This window comes from Ambystoma mexicanum, chromosome 11 (genome assembly GCF_040938575.1).
Source record: "Ambystoma mexicanum isolate Mex_15411 chromosome 11, UKY_AmexF1_1, whole genome shotgun sequence".
Classification (NCBI taxonomy): domain Eukaryota; kingdom Metazoa; phylum Chordata; class Amphibia; order Caudata; family Ambystomatidae; genus Ambystoma; species Ambystoma mexicanum.
This window is the reverse complement of record NC_090934.1, coordinates 1,390,469,042-1,390,491,788: the sequence shown is the minus strand read 5'-3', so window position 1 is coordinate 1,390,491,788 and position 22,747 is coordinate 1,390,469,042. Positions and strand designations below refer to the sequence as shown.

The window sequence follows — 22,747 nt, the reverse complement described above, 5'->3', positions numbered from 1 at the left end:
GTGATGGGGCGGTAGTTACTGAGGTTGTCAGGGTTCAGTGGTGGTTTCTTGAAAAGTAGGAGGATCTACATTCTAGAGCTCTTTAAGTGACTGAATGGAACCCCTAGCTTTATGCTTGGAAATCCACCCTACAGATTTTGCTCAGATTTGATTGAGCCCATGCAGGTATGGTGATGGCTGTCCTGAGGGAGGTGGACTTCAAGGTGTTCCAAACAGTGCTGTTGAGCAATACAACTGGGGATGTAAACTAGCAAGCCACCTTCTAGATAATCCAGAAGAGCATGGTGTGTTCCAGCTAGCCAACTCCTTTCATGTGAACTATTTGGTCTTCGATGTAACAGGGGGTTTGTTTCGGGTTGAGCTTTTCAGTCATTATCATCTTATAAGGAATGCGCAATATAAAACACCTAGATAATTAGCTATAAATATACATGCGTGTTCAGGGCTTGAATACAATTCACAGTGACACAAATGAGGTGGTTCTGAGCATCTCTGCTGGTGTACTGCTATGCAGCTGACTTACCTCCCAGTGGCTGAATACCAGCTGTGGACTGGCAAGACCACTTGTTCTTTTCCTGATTTCATCAGCAAAACCAAAGCTCTCTGCAACTGGAAGCACTGCCTTGATAATGAACATATCAGTCCCTTCTTTCATCTCCTCCAGTAAGACACGACCTTCTCTTCTTGACAAGACTGCATAGACCCGACCTGCAAAACCAGAATGGGCATTTAATAATTAACCCCTGCACATTGAACTGTTAAAAGATTGAAACATGCAAAGGCATGTAGCATATTGGGGGCCATGATCTGGGCAGGCTATTTTCTGTATGCCCAAGGATTTCCTATACCAGGAGAAGTGGACAAGCACTGCTGAACATCTCTTTTTACAGATGAAGTTGGGCTAGTCTCAAGCTGAGAAAAGTGAAAAAAAAACATGTAAACACTTGTTGTGCAGTCTGAAACCACACATGTATGTCGTGCATTTGTGAGCGTACCATTATTACAATCTGGTATCTATGTGCTAGCTTTACCACCCATTAATGCCAAATGATGAGACAGAAAAGTTAAGGAGGAGGTTACTGAGGAAGTCTTCGAGCAAGCAGTTCTTCACCAAGTTACATAAATGAAGGTGGTTTTCAAACAAGCAGAAGAACAAGTTACTTACCAACTGTAACGTTCTTTCGACTGGATGTTCCTCCCACGTATTCCTCATCGTGTGATAATTCGTTATCTCCAGCTTCGCTGCTTTGGAAAAAAAAATTCTCGGCAGAGGGCGCTGTGCTCGAGGTCGTGGCGTCGATTGTCCCTCGACGTACTCCGTACTCTGTCGACGTCACCGATGGTATAAATAGCTCGAGCCGCGCCCGTTGCTTCAGTTCTGTTTTTTCGATGAAATATATATATATATATATATATATATATATATATAGGAGGAACACCCAGGCGTGTCCCATGACCGATACATTCTTCGTGAGAGGAAAGTGTAAAAAAACGTAAACTGTACTGTGGGGTAGGATGGGAGGGTCGATGAGGAATACGTGGGAGGAACATCCAGTCGAAAGAACGTTACAGTTGGTAAGTAACTTGTTCTTCGAATGGATTGTGTCCTCCCACGTATTCCTCATCTTGTGATAGGCTCCCATAGCAGTATCAATTTTTGGAGGCGGAAAGTACTAATTTCAGTTTTCGTGGACAGAATGCAGAACTGCCTTTGCAAATAAACCCTCGTTAGAGGAGGCAGTATCCAAACAATAATGTTTAACAAAAGTATGCATTGTTTTCCAGGTTGCAGCTGCACAATTATCTGCTGCTGGGACTCCCCTCTTTAGAGCCGCAGAAGTAGCCATTCATCTTGTAGAATGGGCACAAAGCCCATCTGGTGGTTCTTTTCCCACTAATCTGTAGCATTCAACTATGGCTAATATGATCCAGCAGGAAATGGTCTGTTTTGTTACAGATAAGCCTAATTTATGACCAGTATAACCCACAAACAGTTGGTCATCTTGTCTCAATTTAGCCATCCTTGAGATGTATAAACGAAGAGCCCTCTTGGAATCTAATCTGTGTAATCTCTCCTCTTCTTTGCCCAGATGAGGAGGAGGATACAAGGTTGGCAGTACTATTTTCTGTGACAAATGGAAGTCCAAGACTACTTTTGGCTAGAACAAAGGTTTAACTTTAAGGACTACCTTATCTTTATAAAAGATAGTATATGGTGGTTTGCATGAGAGAGCCTGAAGTTCGCTAACCCTGCGGGCTGATGATAGGGCCACAAGGAGGACCGTTTTTAGAGTCAAAAGCCTCAATGGACATTGGTGCAGAGGCTCAAAAGGTATGCAAGTCCAGAATTTTAATACTAAATTTAAGTCCCAATTTGGTACATGAAAAGGTACTGGAGGGTATACATTAGAGTAAGCCCCTTTAAGAATTGAATTATTAACAGTATTTTGAAATATGAAACCTCTTCCGATTAGCGCTTGAAAATGGCCAGTGCAGCAAGGTATCCTTTGATTGTTCCTATCCGGAGCCCCAGATTAGCTAGATGTAGTAGAAAAGAGAGCGCCATTGGGGTGCCACACTGAAAAGGGTCCACATCCTTGTCTTTGCACCAGTTACTAAACCTGTTCCAGCGACATCGGTACAAAGACTTTGTTGCTGGTCTTCTGGCCGAAAGCAAGATTTCCATTACGTCATCCGGAAGATCCCAATCCTTGTATCTCAACCTCTCAGAAACCATGCGTGAAGGTTGAGTGTCTTGACCTCTGGATGGAGAACCCGACCTTCCTCTTGCGAGAGAATATCCTCTCTTTGCGGAAGACGTATTGGAGGGCAGATGAACATGTCTAGAAGGTCTGGGTCCCACATCCTCCTGGCCCAATCCGGGGCAATTAGGATCATGGTTTTCCTGAACTTTCTCAACCTCCTGATTACTTGAGGAATCACAGGGACTGGGGGAAACGCATACAGCAGTGGAAACTTCCACTCCACTACGAATGCATCTCCCAGAGCTCCTCTGAGGAAATTCCCTTGAACAGTACTGATCGCACTTCCGGTTGATCGCGGTGGCAAACAGATCCACTTGAGGGGTTCCCAAAAGGGCGAAGATCTCCAGAAGGACTTCCTGAGCCAGCTCCCACTCGTGAGAGACCGTGCTCTGCCTGCTCAGAGCGTCTGCTGCTGTGTTCTTCTCTCCGGCTAGGTGAATTGCCGATAGAGAGATTCCTTCTCGTATTGCCCTGAACCACAGCTGCATTGCTTCTCTACACAGCGGCACTGACCCTACTCCTCCTCTTTTGTTGAGGCAGTACATGGCCACCGTGTTGTCCGTCATTATCAGGACATTCTTTCCCTGTACATAGGGCAGAAAGGCCTTCAGAGCAAGTCTGATTGCCCTCAGCTCCAACAGGTTGATGTGTAGTTTGGACTCCGATGGAGACCAACAACCGCTGATTGTCAGATCGCTGGTGTGTGCTCCCCACCCCGTGAGTGAGGCATCCGTCACTACCGTTATCTCCGGCCATGGTTGCCAAAAAGACTCTCCCTTGAGAATGTTGTCGTTGCAAGCCCACCATAGAAGATCCTGAGCAACTGCGCTCGGGACTTGCAGAAGATCCAACATATTCCCTGAGAACTGGGACCACCGAGTTCTGAGTGCCCATTGAAGGGATCTCATTCTCAACCTGGCCTCTGGTACTAGGAAAATGCAGGCTGCCATGAGGCCGAGCAACCTGAGAAAATCGAAGGCCGGTAGATGTTGGGCATTCTGAAACTTCGTTACCATCTGCTGGATGTGGAGAGCTCTTACTTCGGGAGGCGAGGCGAGGCTTTTCCCGATGAAGTGTCCAAGACTGCTCCGATAAACTGGAGTTTCTGGGATGGTATCATGTGGGACTTCTTGAAATTGAGGGAGAAGCCCAATTTGTGGAGGAAGTGGCAGGTGATCGAAAGATGTTCCTGAGCTTGTTCTGGAGAACTTGCTCTGATCAACCAGTCGTCCAGGTAGGGATATATGTGAATACCTCCTCTCCTGAGACTTGCTGCCACAACCGCCAACAGTTTGGTGAAAACCCTCGGGGCGGAGGTCAACCCGAATGGCAGAACTCGAAACGGATAATGAGAATTGCCAATCGCGAACCTCAGGTACTTTCTGTGCTTTGGATGGATTGGCACATGAAAGTAAGCATCCTGAAGGTCCAATGATTCAACCAATCTCGGAGTCGGAGAGCCTGAAGGATCTGAGAAAGAGTCACCATCTTGAACTTGTCCTTCCTGAGGAACTTGTTCAAGTTTCTCAAGTCCAAGATGGGTCTCAGTCCTCCGTCCTTTTTTGGGATGAGAAAATATGGGGAGTACCAACCCCTGTTCCTCTCAGCTACAGGTACCGGTTCTATGGCTGTCACCGGGGTCGGTGATATCTTCGTCCGAAAGGGTAGTTTCTGAAATCTCCCCCTCCCCCGACTCCTCACCACCTTCTTCCTTCCAAGAACCCTTCTTTTCTTTGGGTTGACACCTTTTTTTATGAAGATAGGGACGACCCCGGAAGGAAGCCACCGTGCCCCCCCAAGAGGGGAGACCAGGGGTTCCCACCCCCGGGATCGACCAAGAGGGGAAAAAGCCCTTAGGCACAAAAAAACCCTGTATTTTAGTTGGGTGTTTTGTAGGCGTGGAACCAGGAATACTTGAAAGGTAAGAGCTGGTGGAAAGTGTCTGGAGGCAACACGAGAAGTGAATACTCCAGAACTCAGGCAGTCCAGTAAGCGGTCCGAGGATCTGGTACACAGGCTAGGATTGGAAGTGACTAAAACAGCAAGCAAAGGCAGTCCAGGGGAACAGGCCGGAGTCTGGTACACGGGAGGTCACAGCAATCAATACTGAAGGTAGGCGAGGAAGAGCGGAAGGAGCTGAACAGACAAGAGGAGAAAAAGACGGTAAGTGAAGATGGGAAGGAGGGAGGGTAAGCAAGTTGGAAGGAGGGCAAGGGAGACGGGTGAAAGAAAGTAAAACCAAGGGACAGAGAGAAAGGCAGATAGGACTAGCAGAAGGAGGAACGAGGAACAGAAGGGGCCGGACAGGGTACGAGGACCGGACCAGCAGACAAGCGAGAGACTCGGAAGAAAGTCACAGGCAGCAAGCAACTCAGCCAACGGACGAAACCGGAAGCGTTGCGACGCATCCGTGAACCGGAAGTGGCCGGTTAAAACACCGGGCCGCGGAGCGCCCAACCAATAAGAATCAGAGGAAGGGAAACCAGGAAACAGGGGGCGTGGCCGAAGCGAACAGAGCTAAGTTCCGCGTCGCCAGCGGCTCCATAGACGCCAGGAGCTTGGCGGTATGACAATGGCACCTTTCTCTAGCAGGGTTAAAATTACCTGCAACAGGAGTGGATCTGGAAATTTGGCGGAGTTGGCTCCCGGTGGATGATTGAGGCCTTTTTAGAAAGGGGAGACAGTAACCTTGGGCTACTGTTTCCAGTGCCCAAGCATCTGAGGTAATGCCCCGCCATTCCTTCAGATGTTGAGAGATCCTGCCTCCCACTGGTGTTTTGTGTAATAAGGTCTCAGAGGGATTTGGAGTTGGCTGCAGGCTGAGGTTACAGATGCCCCTCTTAAGGCTGATTTTGCACCTCTTCCTTGAAGTTTCTTTTTCCCCTTTGAGAAGCCTGTCCTCTTCCTCTACCAAAAGAGGAGTAGTATCGAAAAGAACAACCCCTCCAGGAAGATGAGCCGGAATAGGGTTTTAGAGGCTGGTGCAAAGAGGCGCTAAGTGATTTAGCTGCCGTTTTCGAGGTCTGAAGTTTTTCTTGGCTTTCATCAGCCTTTCTGCCAAAGAGCCTCGAGCCATCAAAGGGCATGTTGAGAAGTCTGGCTTGCACGTACGGTGCAAACCCCGACTTCCTCAACCACACAAATCTGTGTAGCACAACGCTTGCAGCCATGGATCTGCTGATACTATCAGCAGTATCCAGTCCAGACTGGAGACATTCCCCCATTGCCTCCTTCCCGTCTTTGACTATATTCAGGAAGCCTTCCCTTTCCTCGCCTTCCGGAATATGATCAGCCGCCGCCGAAATACAGTCCCACAGGGTAGGGGTAAACCTGGCTAGGTTACAGGTGACATTTGCCGACTTAAGTGCCATACTGCCTGACGTGAAAACTTTACGTGCCCAGGCATCAATTTTTTTATCCCCTCTATCTGGAGGGATAGTTGGATAAGCAGTTTGTTTTGAAGTAGATGCTGCCTGAATGACTAAACTCTCTGGAGTCGGATGTTTATTCAAATATTCAGGATTCGTTCCAGCTGGTCTATATTTTCTTGGAAAAGTGCTATCTGCAGCAGCAATAGTCTCTGGTTTCTCCCAGTTTTTCTCCACAGTCCTTTGAAGGGCCCTGTGAAAAGGGAGAACAGGATTTTTGTGAGGTCCCTTGACGATTATATCCGTCATGTCATCTTGTTAGAAAATGGGTGAAGTATTACCCCAACCCATATATTCAACTACCCTGGTCATAAGACCCCTGTACCCAGCATCTGCATGCTCTGCAGGATCAGGTTTGTCGAACTCTAATTCTGGGGATGTGTCAACTACACTTGCAGAATGTAGAGTATCACTCAGGTCTCTCATTCTAGATTCCTTGTCAATAAGTTCCTCAGGAACTTGTCTTGTACCATAAGTAACTCCCAAAGGAGTAACCTCGTCTTCTTCTGAAGCAGACTCTACATAGATTGCTGACATAGATTTGAAAAAGTCTGACCTGGGCAAAGGAGTGAATCTCCTTTCTTCCTCTTCCATCTGCTTCGAAGGAATTGGCAAATCCCTCGAAGTTTTCGAAGGTGTCTTCGAAGTCTTCTAAGTCTTCGAAGATGACTTCGATAATGGCGTCGAGGACGCTTTTGGCTTTGGCGTCGAAATTATCGACGTCGAGGGCGTCGACGAAGTTGTCGAAGTCTTTGACGACTTGCGTTTCTTGTATGGCACTGGAGAAGTGCTCGACTCTCGAAGAGTCTTCGACGATTTTACGTCGACTCGAGGTTTTTTGGATTCCTCGACGCTACCGGTCTTAGCCATGGTAGCCTTGGACTTCGCTTTGTCGTCCAATAGAGCGACTTTAGGGGAATGGTTTTTTCGAGGGTCTTTCGAGGGGGTCGGGCCGCATTCTCAAAAACCTCTGTCTTTTTGCGTAATTCTTCCCACTTACTGGGAGAATCCGATTTAGTCGGACAACGAATTTCTTCGGTCGACTCTGAAGAAGAAGATGATGATGAGGGAGATCTACGTCTCCTCTTCATTTTTTTTTTATGACGACGAAGAGCGTCTCGATCTACTCCTAGATCGAGATCTCTTTGAGTGCCTATGGCGATCTGATTCCTTAGAATCAGTCGCTTTCTTGTGTCTTTTTGACGAAACCTTTTTTGAGGCCTCCCTCCCCACCGACAGTTTACCTCTCCTCTCATGAAGAGCTTTTTTGCTCATAGATTGGCAGGAACTGCAGACGTTGGTTCGGTGACTGGAACCGAGACACCAGAGACAAATCCGGTGGGGATCGGTGATCGACATCTTAGATCCACAATCTGCACACTTCTTAAACCCAGTCCTGGGTGTCGAAGGTGACGAAGATGACATTTTCTTCACAGAAAATAGAATCGTGCCGTTCTCGATAGCAAAGCGATCGGAAAAACGGAATTGAAGCAACGGTTGCTGCTCGAGCTATTTATACCATCGGTGACGTCGACGGAGTACGTCGAGGGACAATCAACGCCACGACTTCGAGCACAGCGCCCTTTTTTTTCCGAAGCAGCGAAGCTGGAGATCACGAATTATCACAAGATGAGGGATACGTGGGAGGACACAATCATTCGAAACAGAAATGCAGTAATGCGTTCCAGCATATAAGGCATTAACCAAGTGAACAGAGACAGTAGCAGACGCAAAGATAACCTAAGATAATGCACAGGTGTGCAGTGCACTGAATATAATTAGAGGGCAACACGTGACATAGGAGCCCTAACTATAGTATGCTCAACTACCCAACAACAGAGAGCTTCCTGGTTCCTGACATACACTGTGGAGCCGGAGCGCCTCCGTCTCGCCACTGCCCAAGCGGGCCAGCTTTGGCATTAGATGCTGTCGGACTTTAGAAATAAATCTTTTCTTTCTGAAGTCATAGTGCTTATGGCCCACCGGGATATGGGAAGAGGCTGCGGGGCTCCCGCTAGGCCAGTGGGTGATAGATGGCAAGGAGTATGCCCACGTTCTTTGCTAGTGAGGCATCATTGCTGAAGAAGCTCGCTGCTAGACTGCATAGTTCAGTGGATGCTGGCATGGCACCGACCTTGCATAATGCACAGAAGCGTTACTATGGACCCTTCTATGGGATACCTTCTAAAGGGGTGGAGATGGTGGACACACGAGGTCCAGTTTTCCAAACTCTTTGGGGATCGTCCTGCAGGTACTTCTTTCATTAAGTCAGGAATGTGATGTCACATCCCTCAACCAAAGGAAAGAAAAACCTTTCAAAGACCTGGGGATAGTGGGTGTCAGTTTTGATTAGGCATCCAACACGCACACAAGGAAGACTGCATGCGATGAAGGCTCATGGGTTACGTTAGGTCATGTGGTAAGAACAGTCGGCACTGTGAACGACACGATTTAATCACCCTGGCAATTCTAATAATAGGGGCCTTTAAGTGTTTACTCTGGCCCACGCCAGGACCTACTTCTGCTGCTATCGGAGGACGCAAGAGCTGTGAATATTCCCCTGCACATCATGGTCTGGCTCCGGAAGAATATGGACGGTCTCAGATGGGGATCAGCAGCCGGGGACCAAAGAGGATACTGAAAGGGGGTGCTAGGAGTCCATTTGCGCAATCAAAACTTTGACAACGTTCTTTGTGACATCAAATGTATGCAAACGAAGATCTGAAACAGCTGTTCTTTTCTGGGGGGCAGGCAGATCCTGGAATCCAGGGGTGTCTAGTGATATGCCAGATTGTGTCAAATCATGATCATCTCTACTCTTTTTAGTTTTGAATCTTAGGTGGTGTCAAAGGGTCACCTATAAGGTGAAACTATTGTATTAGAGTACAGCTGGGAGGGAAATCGATCTGTGAAGGGACACAGCTTGTGGATGTTCTTTGGCTATTTATCTCCCCACTGACTTCCCATGGCCATGCTAATTCCAATAGCTATTACCACCCACTGCCGGCCCCTCCCCACCCAAAACATAGCCGCCAAACCTTTGTTTACGTTAGCTTTATCAAGCAGGAAACAAACTGGCCTGCGAGTGCTCTTTTTTTAAACAGTCCTCCAAGAAAGACTGAAATGCCACTGAAAAAGTGTTGCTGGTGCAAAAAACATGTCTTAACCAAGTGTGCCTTTAGCCATTTGATTTAGAAGCAGTATGCATATCCTTGCCCAGAAGGCCGGTCAAAAACAAGCACTGGAAAAGGTCTCCGTTTTGGCTTGTGCATCGGTACCACATAGGCATTTGCCAGGCAGAGCTATCATGTACCCGGGTACTTGCACCATTTCCCAGCTGCTACCATCCACTACAGCAGTCCTTGGCAAATGGTCATCCATTGCCTACACAAAAGCCAAAACCGCTGGCTTTTACAATGCTGGCTTTTAAATACTGCTATCTTTGCTTAAAATGAGGAATATAACGAGTAAGTTGCATGACTTAGGAGCAGAGCAAATGCAGTAAAACCCATCCCTGGTACAAACACTAATACATGTATTAACAGCAGCATTTGTAATCCTGTGATTACGGCCTGGATGTTCTCCTCACCCAATACTGCGAAAGCATTTACATCAGGGCAAAATCTGTATTAATGCAAAAATATATTGCTTAAATTAAGGTCTGCACTGCGGCGTACACGATGCAAAACAGCAACGCGAAAACTTGACGTAACATTGGGCCAGTGGTACGACACCCTGTGACTTATAACCTGACTAAAAAAGTCTACACTTGGGCAACGAACCACAGAACCAAAAGACATTGTTATTGCATCAAGATTCGGGAAAATCAGAAAAGAATGGCAATAATTAGTTTAGAAAAATAAACTAATAAGGACACCATTATCAAACAAACCATAGCCCATCGTCCAGACCAGCCCAAACTGAGAACCAATCGGGCATAGGCATAGGCCACCATGTTTATAATGTAGAGTACCCTACTTTGGGGCTTATGACACAGCAAAATGACTGACACCGATTCTCGATGTGACGTCTATAATTGAAATGTGGGCCATAAGGTCTTCCGATACAGGTTTCAATCTGTAGCCACATTGGTTTGAGTGTGCCGCTCCCCTAGATTCCAGAACAGTCAATTAGGCCCCTCAGTCGAAAACAGCTATCTCCCCCTCTTGCAGGGTTCCACCACCAGCCGACCCTCCTCAATCACAACAGGAACTCCAAGAAACTGGTTAAACTCCAACTTCGGAATGGCAGCCGCCAAGTCCTGTTAAATTAGGGAAAATGGGATGTTTGCTTAGGACCCAGCTCTACATTTATACCCAAAATAAATGCATAACATTAGGTTTTATGAACTGCATCAAGTCGGATTCCTACCACTACAAAGCACAGCGACAGCTCACATTTTAAAGGCACCCTAGAAGGATGAAGGGCTGAGTCGGCCATGCCGGGATTCAAATGTGCAAAGTGAGGGCCGAGAGCCCATGCCACAGGCAAGTGCTTAAATTATAAGCTATCCTTCCACCGTAAGATTCTTTGCAATTACTACTCTGCTTCTTTAGATGCCAGTTTGGAATCTCCTTCGGACTCTGAACTCTCCTTTCACCTACAGCTGTTGGAATTAGCTTCCCACATTTTAAGCTACTTCTACAGGTTTTACTTCCCAAACAGCCATCATAAGAGTCCTAGATCTCGTGGTAATAATGTCACCTGTACAGGTCATCCCTGAAAATCTATGTTGACCTCAAAACAAACCAAATGATTCTATAGGCTTTGCCCGTGACAAAGACATGAGACACCATCACATCACATCTTCAAAGAAAGATGTCCTATTTAACCTGAGAGATCCCCAAACAGCTCTTTGATTCAGATCTCCCAAAGACTTCCTTTCTGTAGTAAGCTCACAACAATTGAGGGTGAGGTGATCAGAAGAGTCTGGGGAGGAACCCTACCTCAGAGGCGTCCTTCCGTTAGCAGCCCACTTTACAAGACATATCCTTTGTTCTAGCACATCCGCCATAAACGACTAGGGCCAAGAGGTAGTTTACTCCAAAACGTGCAGCATACACAGTCCTACAACCTATTCTTGAACTTAAAGATGATTCAATTCATCTGTGTTAATTAACTGCTTACGGTTTTTAATTTAATGTTTAAGCTATGGACTTTGCTGGTAAGCGAACAGACTATGTGAAGGCTGACTGTGGGTCTATGCCACGGTTAAAATGTTCGGCACATTCTTTGACCCAACGTAAGATGGAGACACAACTGCCAACTTTGACTCTACTCACGAAATACTTTTTTTGTCGATTTACAAGTGAAGCAGTTCGACGGCAGTGGTCCAAAAGCTGGTTTTCTAGAATGGAGGGAAGGACCGGGGCAGCCACACTTCTTTGAGAAACGTCCATTTAATTTCACTTTGCTTGCACTTTGATGGTCCAAGAATTGCAAACATCAAATGCACGCTATGTAAAAAAAATGATATTCCTGGCAGCTGGTGAATGCGATGAGTGAGAGCCTACGATGCTAACATGACCCGCTGTAAATCATCAAGCTCAAGTAATGGTTTAAAAGAAAAGCAAAACCACACAAAAGCCTTAAGAACCCAGACATCCTTAATCATCAAAACAAAGAGAACCCCACACGCTCTCAATTGTTCTGTAAAGGACAATGCCAGAAGTGCGCAGAGAGTTTGGTCAATTTAAAGGAGAAATGTTTGCCCTAGGGTTTTTTAGTGCTTCCCGTACAGTTTTAGCCAGATGATGCTATGCTGATCGGGCGGAAGGGCGTATCTAGGTTCAGGCATGATGCCATTTTTGCACCTTCCTCCCTTGCAATGAGGTCAGATTGGACGTGGAGATCCCGGTGTCCCTGCGGTGGAGGAGACCTAGGCAACCACTTGGGAATGTCTTTCTACCTAACCGACCTACCTATACCGTCATGGGAAGCCATCTGGGATGCAGGGATGTTCCCTTACTGCCTGCTAAGAGTGGGGCGATGTTTTACTGTTCCCAATGCAATAGGCTGCAGAGACAGCAGTCCCGAAATGTGGTGGGGAGAGACGGGGATCGGGAGGGGGAACAGTTGGTGTTACTGCTGTGAACGTCGAGAGCGAGCAGAAGTAATCGACACTCTATTTGACTTCAGATAATAGTTTTGCTTGTTACCACCGTTCTTTTTATTAGGTGTGAAATCAACAAAAAGACCTGCAGAATGAGGCAGATTAATGTAGAATGCCCTGGGATCCAAAGTTTTCCATGGAGGAAGCAAAGGGCTGAGGCCACGGTTAGGCCCATTGGTTGTCTAGCATCTAGTGGGCTGTTCTCAGTGCTATGGGCGAAGGGGAGGGAGCAGTGGCTCCTCCCAAACGAAAGCAAATTTTGAAAATATTGTGTCCAGTTATCACCTACCCCAATAATGAACCACACCGGCCACCGATAACGACCTTCCCAGATCCTCTGGAGCGAAGGACATTGCAACAAAGAGCCCATCATCACTTATTTAAAAAGGAAAAGCTGTACGTGATTTCAATCCGGCATACACCCAAGTCAACGCCTAGTATGTAGTGCAGAACTGAAATCCTTATTTATTTTTGTCTAAAAGTTCTTTATTCTGAACGATATACCACTCATATCACGCCCTTCTCCTGGAACCCAACGGCCCCCCCCCCCAACCCCCACCGGTCACGCTGAACCAGGAATCATGCTGGTTAGCAAAGGTAAATATTTATTTATGTATTTAAAATGTTATCACAATATGTTTAACAGGTATACAACAATCACCAATGGGGTGATGTAACACTGAATAATCTCTTTAATACACAAGGAGTAAGAGTAGAGAGCAAAACAAATCAGCACAGAAAATACTTTTGAATTGGTTCAGATCAGATAGTCAGTCAAACAAGTTTATTCGTATTTGAAAAATCCATCAAAAACAAAATCACAACACGTAAAAAGAATTACAATCTATGCTCCATAGCCAAATGCAATAAATCAAAATGTACTGTAAGGGAGAAAAGAGTCCACAATAAGGCTCCCATTACATCCCACATTGTCCCTTTAGTAGTCCACAGAATCACAAGGCTAATTGCCCACACTTGAGACACAGTCACATCCCACTGCAGGCGTTTTACCCAGAGGTGTAAAGTTTGCCCCAGAGAGGACATTACGATGTGCGACAATTCCAAGGGGAGCAACGGCTCCCAAAAAGGGGTGTGAGCTGATTGCAATCGCACTATACAGGGCCCGCACAAACCCCTCAGATTTTCTCAGGATTTCCCTGACCATTTGATCGTTCCTGAAAACCAGTTTAACAGAATCAGAGGGGTCTGTGCCCTCACCGGCCAATCTAACACACCCCACCATAGCTTCCCTGGCCACAAAGGGACAGTTCCCAACTGTACGAAGCCAGTGGAGACATTTGTTTGAGGGGGCATCCCTTGGTTCTCGCCTGCCCGAAGGCAGCTTAGGTACCCCATGCAGGAAAACAGTAGCAGTTCTTTGCCCCCCATATACATGACTCTTGGAACTGCACACCCTTGAACAAAACCCACATGCTCCAATCCCTTCCTCCCCAGGAGGGTTGGTTATCAGGGAGCTTGGGGGACACTCTGCCAGCACAGTTGGCTTAATGTAACCAGTGGGGTGTCCCCCATCAGCGTTGGGGTGCATCAACTGGTCCTCCCGAGTGAGACTCATTAATGCAGGGACAGTCCTTTTGCATGGTGCTGTGTTCAAAGGTTGCTGTGGACAGTTGGATCCCATACCAACATGAGACATGCTGGTAAACTCCTCCAGTGGTTCCTCTCCACCCTTCCCCTCCCCACTCCTCCCTTGGGCCTCAATCAATAACAAAAGCAGTTTTTTGATGACTGCTATTTCGGAGAGCACCTGTTCACAGGGACAACTTCCGACAGTATCCACCTCCTTGAGTAGTGGAGCAGAGGAGGGATGACTGCCATGGATGGTGGACTTGGGGGCCCTAAAGGGGTTTAGGCGAAGAAAGGAACTGGACCCTGAGATTGTTGCTAGTAGGTTCTCGCTCCAGGAGCTACAGATGGGACTGGGCGGAAGCTTATCTTCGGTTGCTCCATCTGATTCCATGTCTATTTGGACCAAAGAGGCAGCCACAGTGACTGGCGGAGGGCAGTCGAGAATAGATCCCAATGTGGACGGGAGAGCAAGGAACAGACATGGGCTTTCAAGGGGCAAGCTGCGAGGGGGAGAGGGGGAAAACACAGGTGCCAGTGGTTGGACTGACATCACAAACCCCCAATGTGTCGATGCCAGCTGCGTTGGTCAGAGGCAGGGCATCTGGGATCCCAGTGGGGGCAGACAGGGTTTCTTGAGAAGCAGTTACTTCCTGTTGCAGACCTGGAAGGCTGCCTTCGTGACTCCGCACAGGGAGGCTAGCCAGATTACTGGAGAGTTCCCCCCCCACATTGGGTTCCTGGGGTGGATGCTTTCTCACCCGCCACAGAAGGGATGGACCCTCGGAATTGGTGAACCACATTTGTTGGAGGGTAGGCCACCCCATTGAGGTTACACGGTATCTTAAAATCTTCCCAGGAGCGTGATTAGTGTTAGGGGCAAGAGAGTGGGCCTCTTGCAGGGCCGGGGGCATGGACAATGGTGTATCCGCTGCGGCGGCTCAATGGTTGGTCCGGCCCCTTCCTTCGCACTGCCAGGATCTTGCGTTGTGATTTAGACTCTGTCTCGGTGTGGAGTTCCAGATTGGAAAACAGGGCAGACTTGCAGAGAAACGAAGGAGAAAAGGAGAGAGGGGTAGGGGCTCCGCCATATTCATTCTGGGTCCTTCTGGGTCAGGAATCAGAGTCCAGTGACTTTTAGAGGCACCACCCCCGTTGCAACAATGGGCCGTGGCCCCACCCTCTCACCTGAAGGGTCGGTGAGCATTCCAGGCCCACCCTGTGGAGCCGCGAACACCCCACAGGCCGCCAACATCTGCTGCCCTTAGTCCCTGACGGGAGATCCTGCTTCTCTTTTGGAGGAGGGGGCATGCCCAATGCTGCAGGACCAATCTGTGTGGAGAATGAGCAGGGAACACCCTGCGGGCCGCCAACACCCACCGCCCTTAGCCCCCCGATCAGATAGCACTGTGGTTAGAGGTTCCCCCTGCACACCCCTCAACCCCCAATAGTCAATGTAAAGAGATAAGAGGAGAGATCAGGTATTCAGGAATGGCAGAAATCAATGCGATTTAAAGCTATGGATGTTAGCTACAAGCAGAAGTTGACATTTTGTTTCTCGCACAAAATACGAGGAAGCTATAGGCGTTTTAGTAGAGGTCGTTTTTTCAAGATAGGCGCAAGAATGGAAACCAGGAATGCACTTTTAAAATGACAAAAGGGTTTCTTACACTAGAGGATGACTATGAACAAAACGAATACCACACAGGAACACAGTCACTTGATCAGAATGACTGCCTGTGGAGGAAACTCGCCTTCTTCAGAAGAGAAAAGATCAGCGCAAAGATAGTTTTAGCAATACTAGTACAGGAGGAAGATAGGATGGTTTGGATAGAGAGTTCAGACAATTCAAAAATACTCCTAACAATACAAGTTCTCAATACAAGATAGGATGGGTTTAAGATAGGGATTGGCTATGCAAAATACATATGCCAGTGACACAATTCTTCCAATAGATACTCACTGGATATGTTTTTAAATGGAACCGTCAGGATTCTGGTCAGGGGATTGATCTGGTTTAAGACAACGGCTGGGCTCCTCGGACTGAATCGGATTGGCAAGGTGCTCTGGTCACCGCACGGCACAGGACTGGACTGGATCTGCAAGGCCCTCTGGTCACAGCACGGCACAGGACTGGATCTGCAAGGCCCTCTGGTCACGGCACAGGAGTGGATCTGCCCTTCTTGGTTCTGATGATAATTATTTTCAGAAGGCAAGCAGTACAGCGCAGCCCATCTGTATAGGATGCTTCCCCATTAGGTTTGTGGGGTTCTGGTTATGGAATTTTGAGGCCTAGTTGAAAATGGTTCAGCTATGCAATGGGTTTCTGCTTTGCCAAGTTTCTGGAGTCTGGAGCAAGGAAGATGTAGTGTTCAGCAGCAGGGTGCTCTGCCAGCATCGGGATAGTGAGTGAATCTGTCTGTCCTTTTCAGTGGTGAGCTGTCTCTATTTATGTCATAAAAGGGGTATGTGGGCTGGTTTAGCCTAAGCTTGCCCCTTTTGACAGGTGATTGGGTCAGAGTCTACTCTCTGCCTTGGTAGGAGGAGAGAAACAGAGTGTTACCTTTATGGTGTGATTTTATAAGGCTGAGAATCGACCCCTAGCCCCTGGAACACAAAATCTACTTTTGGCACAATCCATATTTACACATGTGCAACCTCTACAACAATCACATATAAAGATAATATATTTTCCATAGCAGCTACTCCTCAAAACCCCATAGCTGTGGGATCTTGTCTCCGCTCTTCACATAATTTTGCCCTTTTCATTTTTCATCAGAACACAATGTCCAATTTATAAGCACATTTCTACAAGTGTGTGCATTTAACATGGGCATAAATGTATAAAGTTTCATACTTCTAGCAGAAATACATTTGGCGTAAAATCCCGTTTCTTTCCAGAACATGTCTCACGATTTTGCCTCCTCTTGAAACGTGCAGCCAAAATTTAGATTCACAAATCTGTTACTTTTATATTTTTCACAATTTTGACTGGCAAGTTATACGTCTTTTTAAAATGTGTTCTTTGTTAATGTTCAGCTACAGATGGTTGTTTGGGTCTGCCTCTTTTTGTCTCCCTGCAGTTCATGAGCAGTCTCCTCCCTGTTTGCTCCTGGCAGAGGCCATTTACGACTGTCCTCACACATCGCATTTCCTTAGTTGCAGCTGGTCATTGTTCCTCATGCCTCTGGAGACCAGGTTCTTTCCCAACCCCATAATTAGAGCTTTTGTGTGATTTCCTGCTGGGAGGAAAGACCTTCCTTCTGTGAGAAACCTGTTATTCCAGTTTGGTAGCATCAGTCAGTTTTAATTTTAATTGTTAACTCTGTTGAATTTTTCCTTAGCTTAAAACAAACTTGTATCAAATCACAGCTAAATTCTCATTCAAGATTTCAAACCATGGGATCAAAACAATTACAATACGGGTTACTATCAGTAACAGGCCTCTTAGATTGCAAACATGAGATTTCAGTTTATACATGTAAAAGTTTAATCAGGCAGGCTCATGACAGCTGTCATTCAGGCGGCCCAGGGTACTGCACCCAGAGATTTTTGACAGATCCACAGACAGGCCACTTTTGCTGTGGAAATTTCTTTATGCTCTCAGTTTTTCAGGACTTTGTAAGTTCACAATGATTTCTTAAACTAAGTGAATTGTAGCACACAGCAAGAATTTTGGATGTTTGAGGGTGTTCTGTACCAGCATTCTGCGGTTTAAGCAACAAAGAAAAAGGGATTTAAAGCAAGATTTTGGGCTGCCTTTTCCTTCTGTACTCCATTTTCAATTGTTGTGGAGCCCAGTGGCATATTTCAGGAGTGAGAGCTCTGTTCCACCACTGACAACATGCGTGGCAGATTGGCAGCCATCTTTTTGTGCGTTGCAAAGCGCGATTTTCAGAGGTTTTGGCGCGCAAAAGGGTTTTGCGGCCATTTGGCTATTTCTGGCACCATCATAACACAGTGATGCCGCATAGCAGAGCAAAAGTGGGTCAAAACATCCCACAAACCAAAGAAAACGCATTAGATGAATCAAAGAGGCGATCCAACACAATGTGCCACCACCGTGTGCAGTGTCCCACTGCACAATGTAGCACTACTGGAGGGAAAGAAAGCAGATCTGCAGTTTAAAACATCAATTTTGAATGGCACTACACTGGACAGTTCGGCCGGGCACATGGGTCTTGCGCTCCATCTGCTGGGTACACTGCTGCATCATTGGAGAAAGTGGTAAAAGAAGCTGAACTTGAAATGTTTGCATAGAGTTTCCCTTTTATGTATTTACTGATACTATCAGAATTATTGAGAACAAATGCGTATCTTTGTTTTGGTCCACATCAGAGGAAGGAAGTGCCTTTCTGAAAGGAAAGGGGGTTTAACAGCTGCTAAAAGAGAATACACATCTCAGACCAGCTCTGAGAATTTAGATCAGTTTCTATTGGTCCTGATAAAGACATTACACAAGAAATACCTAAATGCCGAAACAATGTTTACGCTGATCAGATAGTAGATAGTATAGAGACGAATTAAACTTATGTTAATAGAGACTATTTTGTTTGATGCAAAGAGGGACCATTTTGTATACCTCATAGAAACTTGTCTCATTTGCTTTTATAATGCAAGGACATTTTTCCTTAAACTTTATGGATTGACTGCATATGATTTTTAATTCATTTCATATTTCTTTTTTGTTTTACAATTTCTCCTTTTCTTTCCGTCTTGGTTATAGTTTACATTTGTGCCAGGAGGATAGCACAGGGGCAACATGTTTGTCTTGGAAGCTAGACAACGTAGAGCAACACAGGTTCACATCTCGGTCCCGTGCTTATAGACTGGTATCCGGTATTAATCGCGTTATAAAAGATGAAATAACTTGTATCAAAGATGGATATTTGTTTTATGTACTATGTTCCAAGATGGCGCTTCCCATGTACGATGTTGGAAAAGAGAAGATACGAGTCAATGAAATGGACAAGGTACTAGAGTACAGATGTAGATATGGTCTCAGCATGGGAGGGGTGTTTACTTTGACGAAGCCCAGACGGGTGAAATGCGTTAGTGTGTATGTTTTTCCCTTGTTGTCCATTTGGAACCTAATAAAGATGATTTCTGAACCTTCTTTAATGGGCTGAGCATAATTATTTACTGGAGTGAGCACTGTTGAATCCCTGCAGTGGGGGGAGCCCTACTGCAATTTTGTATATATAGAGATATACATGTATGCTAAAGTGAATTAATACAGTAGGCTTACTTGCTTTTTTGAGGTAACCAAAAGTACAATTAAATATGGGGGGGGAATAGTAAAAGCATTATGCAGTGACTTAAATGCAGGTTGAATGTATTAGAATTTGGTTGGAGCTTTGTTGTGTGTTTTGTTGTGTGTTTTGTTGGCTTGAAGATCCCAGCTCCTGCACTATTCGCTGTAGGGCGCACGCTTTTCTGTTTTGCCTATCACCTGGCAAGGTCTCTTTCAGGTGGTTTCTGAGGGACTACAACTGCCAGCTTGCAGCAGCCTCCTCAGATATACGGGAAGGAATGTGGTTCCTAGAGTACCACAATACATCTGGGCCCAATAGATGAGAGCCTGGAAAAAGAGGAATGGACTACTTAGCTGAGTGGGATAGGTTTGCCCATTCAGGAGCCAAAAGGGGAGGCCAAACATCGACGACAGACTACCCAGAAGGCTACTGGAGAGCAGAAGCTGAGCTGGAACCAGCAGAGAGCTAATCAGATCTATGAGAGACCAGGGAGCCCTCCCAAAACGTTGTGGACATTATTTTCTCAACACAGGACAGAGCCAGAGAACAAACCCACACAGTGACTGCATTGCTGGCTGGAGGAAAATGGAGACTGGAAAGGGGCAGAGCTAAAGGCCCTTTTGAAGCCTTCCTGAGGATATTCCAGTTCATAAGAGAAGGAGTTGAGAGTAGCTTAGAAAGAGACTGGCCCAGGATATCGGCTGACTCGAGCAACAAAGGGGACAGGAAGGGGCTATAAAAAGCCAGCAAAGCCAGTTGTCAGTGAGAGGTATTTGAGCAAGGTTGGAGGAAGACCACAAGATCAGAGAAGACTGTAGCAGAAGGAGGAGGAGGATACATTTGGCAGATTTAAGGGAGTCAATGGCGTTGGGATTCAGGGTGCAGTACCAATTTTTGTTGTATGCTTGAGGGTGAGAGAGATTGATCGAAGGCACTTTAGACATGAGATTAGGAGAAGGGGGTTGGGTGAGTTGGGAGAGAAAGGGAGGAAGAAAGAGAAAGGAGCAAAAGGGGGACAGAGAAAGAAGGGCGGTATATTAAAATAGAAGAAGTGAGAGATTGTCATCAGAAACCAAATAAAACTGGGCAATCCGGCCATCCCCGAATGGGTCACATAGAAAGTCCCAGGGGAATTAGAGAGGTAGGGTTATGGTCTTTGTCCCTCTATAGTAGGGGTACCCTAAGTGTAGAGAAGCAGTATTCCCCCACAATATATTGCGAGTAGGAAAGCCAGGTCTAGGGATGTGGGAGCCCCTTCCCAAGTTGAGTGAAAGCGTACATTGACCATCCCTAGAACTGGAGCACTATTCAACTTTTAAATCTAGGTTTCCTTTTTTAATAAAAACTGAAAACGTATTTACTGGCCATGTGACTTATTGAGCATCTTCTCACAGAAATCATTGATATAAAACATATTGAATTTTACTAGGTGTTATAAGAGAACATATAATTGGGAATAATTCTGTGCCTAGCCTTGAAAAAATACAAAGATTAGCACAAAACACATTTTGGACACACATACATTTTATAACCCTTACATTTATATTTGCAAATAATAACCCTTAAGAAGTTTCACGTAGGTACCATGTTTATCCCGGCAAAGTTAATCCGGGACAGCTGTTAACTGTTTGCATGTTAGCACTTGTTTTACGCAACAAACTCAAATGGTAAAAGCGTTTGTATTAAATCTGCTTATATTTGTTTGCTGCATATTATACGCAGTTTTATTTTAGCAAATTAACAAATTCTAGTTTGAGTCTACATATGAACAATTGTAAAATAGCTTGCATCAGTGTGAGCACGAGAGGACATAAGAAGGGGCTGGTAGTACGACCATGTATCATAATAATTACCCCCCTCCCGACCCCTCTACAATACATAAAAAGGGTATTGCAAGTCAGCTTAGAGTTCCGGGTCCTGATGAAGAAACTCTGCCCTTTGCCTCATTCCTCTATTTGTTCAAGGAAAGCTTGCTTTTGTGACTTGTAAATTAATATCCTTATAATGTTTGGAAGTGGGTCCATTATCCATATATTAGACATCTAAGGCAACTTTGATTTAGGAATGTTACCAGTGTGCTCCCCTATGCTAGAAGACATCCTACTGAGGCGTATTTCACAAGAGTACAGTTTTAGGAGAACTATCTTAAGAAAGGATTGACAAAGCAATCTCAGTCTACATGGACTAATAGGGGAAGGACATCTTTCTCACATCATGCATTAATGAAACCAAGGAAGCAGCGTTACCCAATACACCTAACATTCTCTCTGTTAAAGCATACTTCTATGGCTTAACATTGTAAACATAGAACGCAATGGACAAGTAGTTTTCAGCCATATTGGAAAGTGTTTAACAAAAGGAACTGATGTCTCACCTAATACTTCAGCAGTTGCCATGATTTCACATGTGTACATGGCTGCCATGAGTCGCTGAGGTTTTGCTTGGAATGCATACCTGCATGCTTCTTTCATTGTGGCTATTAATTGTCCAGAGAAAGGGCCATAACAGTCTGCAAGTGCCGTTTCCCCTTTACGCTTGGTTATCTTCTCCAATGATTTGGCACCGTCTTCACTAGAAGAATCGAGGTTGTCACGGTCAGTGGAAGATTCGTCAATAGAAATATTCAATGCTGTGCTCGTTTCCCTAGGTTCTATATCATTCAAGTTATCAAAATCCACAGAATCCTGCCGTGCAGCACATACCAGAGTCTGCACTTTACTCATGTCCCAGTTTTCCACTAAAAAGCAAACCCCCATCAGAGGCTCCTCACACAAAGGCCCTGCGAGGGTGACCAGCTGAAATCCACTAATAATGCTGTTGTCTAAATCTCTGGATTTACTGCCTTCTTTCGAAGCTGTGTCAAGGCATTGCCAAACAGAAGGTCTTTCATACGCTTCCAATCGATTCAACAAAATATTGGGCCCGTTTCGGCGTGGCCCAAATGACCAAATCTGGTCAACTGCATTTCTCCACCTTCTGCCCTTAAGATTTTGTTCCAATTTATTTTTAAATTCTTTAATTCTATTCAAAGTAAATTGACCAATCTCATGGGTGCCGCTCCCTTCGTTCAAAGCTAAATTGAATTGTTCCATAATCCGAATTAGATCGCTATGCTCTTCAAGGATTTGAGTCACTTCTTCTGGAAGGGGCATGGCTCGAACGCTGATGCTTGCAAGTTTATTTGGGGTTGTCATAGTTACAAGCCCATCAGAATCGATCTGAACACCTTCTGTGGTTTTACTCTGATCTTCTTTCACCTGATGTATGACCGCAACTTTATGCTGCCTCCCAAGATCTTCGTTCACCATGTCAACTTTTGGGGGTCTTATAATGCTCTCTCTGAATGGGATTATTGGTTCCGAAGCACTCAGTTTGATTTTTGCAAACCTGGAAAGAAAAAATAAAATCTATGAATAATTACTTGTATAATTTGGTAATTGAACGAGCATACATATTTGGTTGAATTACGCACAGCTTGGCAAATGAAAAGAAAGGTTTACCGTGAAATGCATTTGTTAACCAGCAATACACTAATGTAGTCTTGCCATAAACAATACCAAGACAAGGATTGACAATGCCAATAGTTTTGGCTTTTGAGTA

The 22,747-nt window shown here is 45.7% G+C and overlaps 1 protein-coding gene across 3 annotated transcripts in view; it reads right to left on the bottom strand.

Moving 5' to 3' along the window:
* EFL1 (elongation factor like GTPase 1) overlaps nucleotides 1-22,747 on the bottom strand; it is a 904,242-nt gene that overhangs the window by 26,056 nt on the left and 855,439 nt on the right. For all 3 annotated transcript variants that reach the window (XM_069625004.1, XM_069625006.1, XM_069625005.1), the window contains 2 exons: nucleotides 21,522-22,534; nucleotides 524-708 (listed from right to left, as the gene is read on the bottom strand). In XM_069625004.1, the coding sequence (XP_069481105.1) occupies nucleotides 524-708; nucleotides 21,522-22,534 (1,198 nt within the window). The remainder of the gene's footprint in view (nucleotides 1-523; nucleotides 709-21,521; nucleotides 22,535-22,747) is intronic.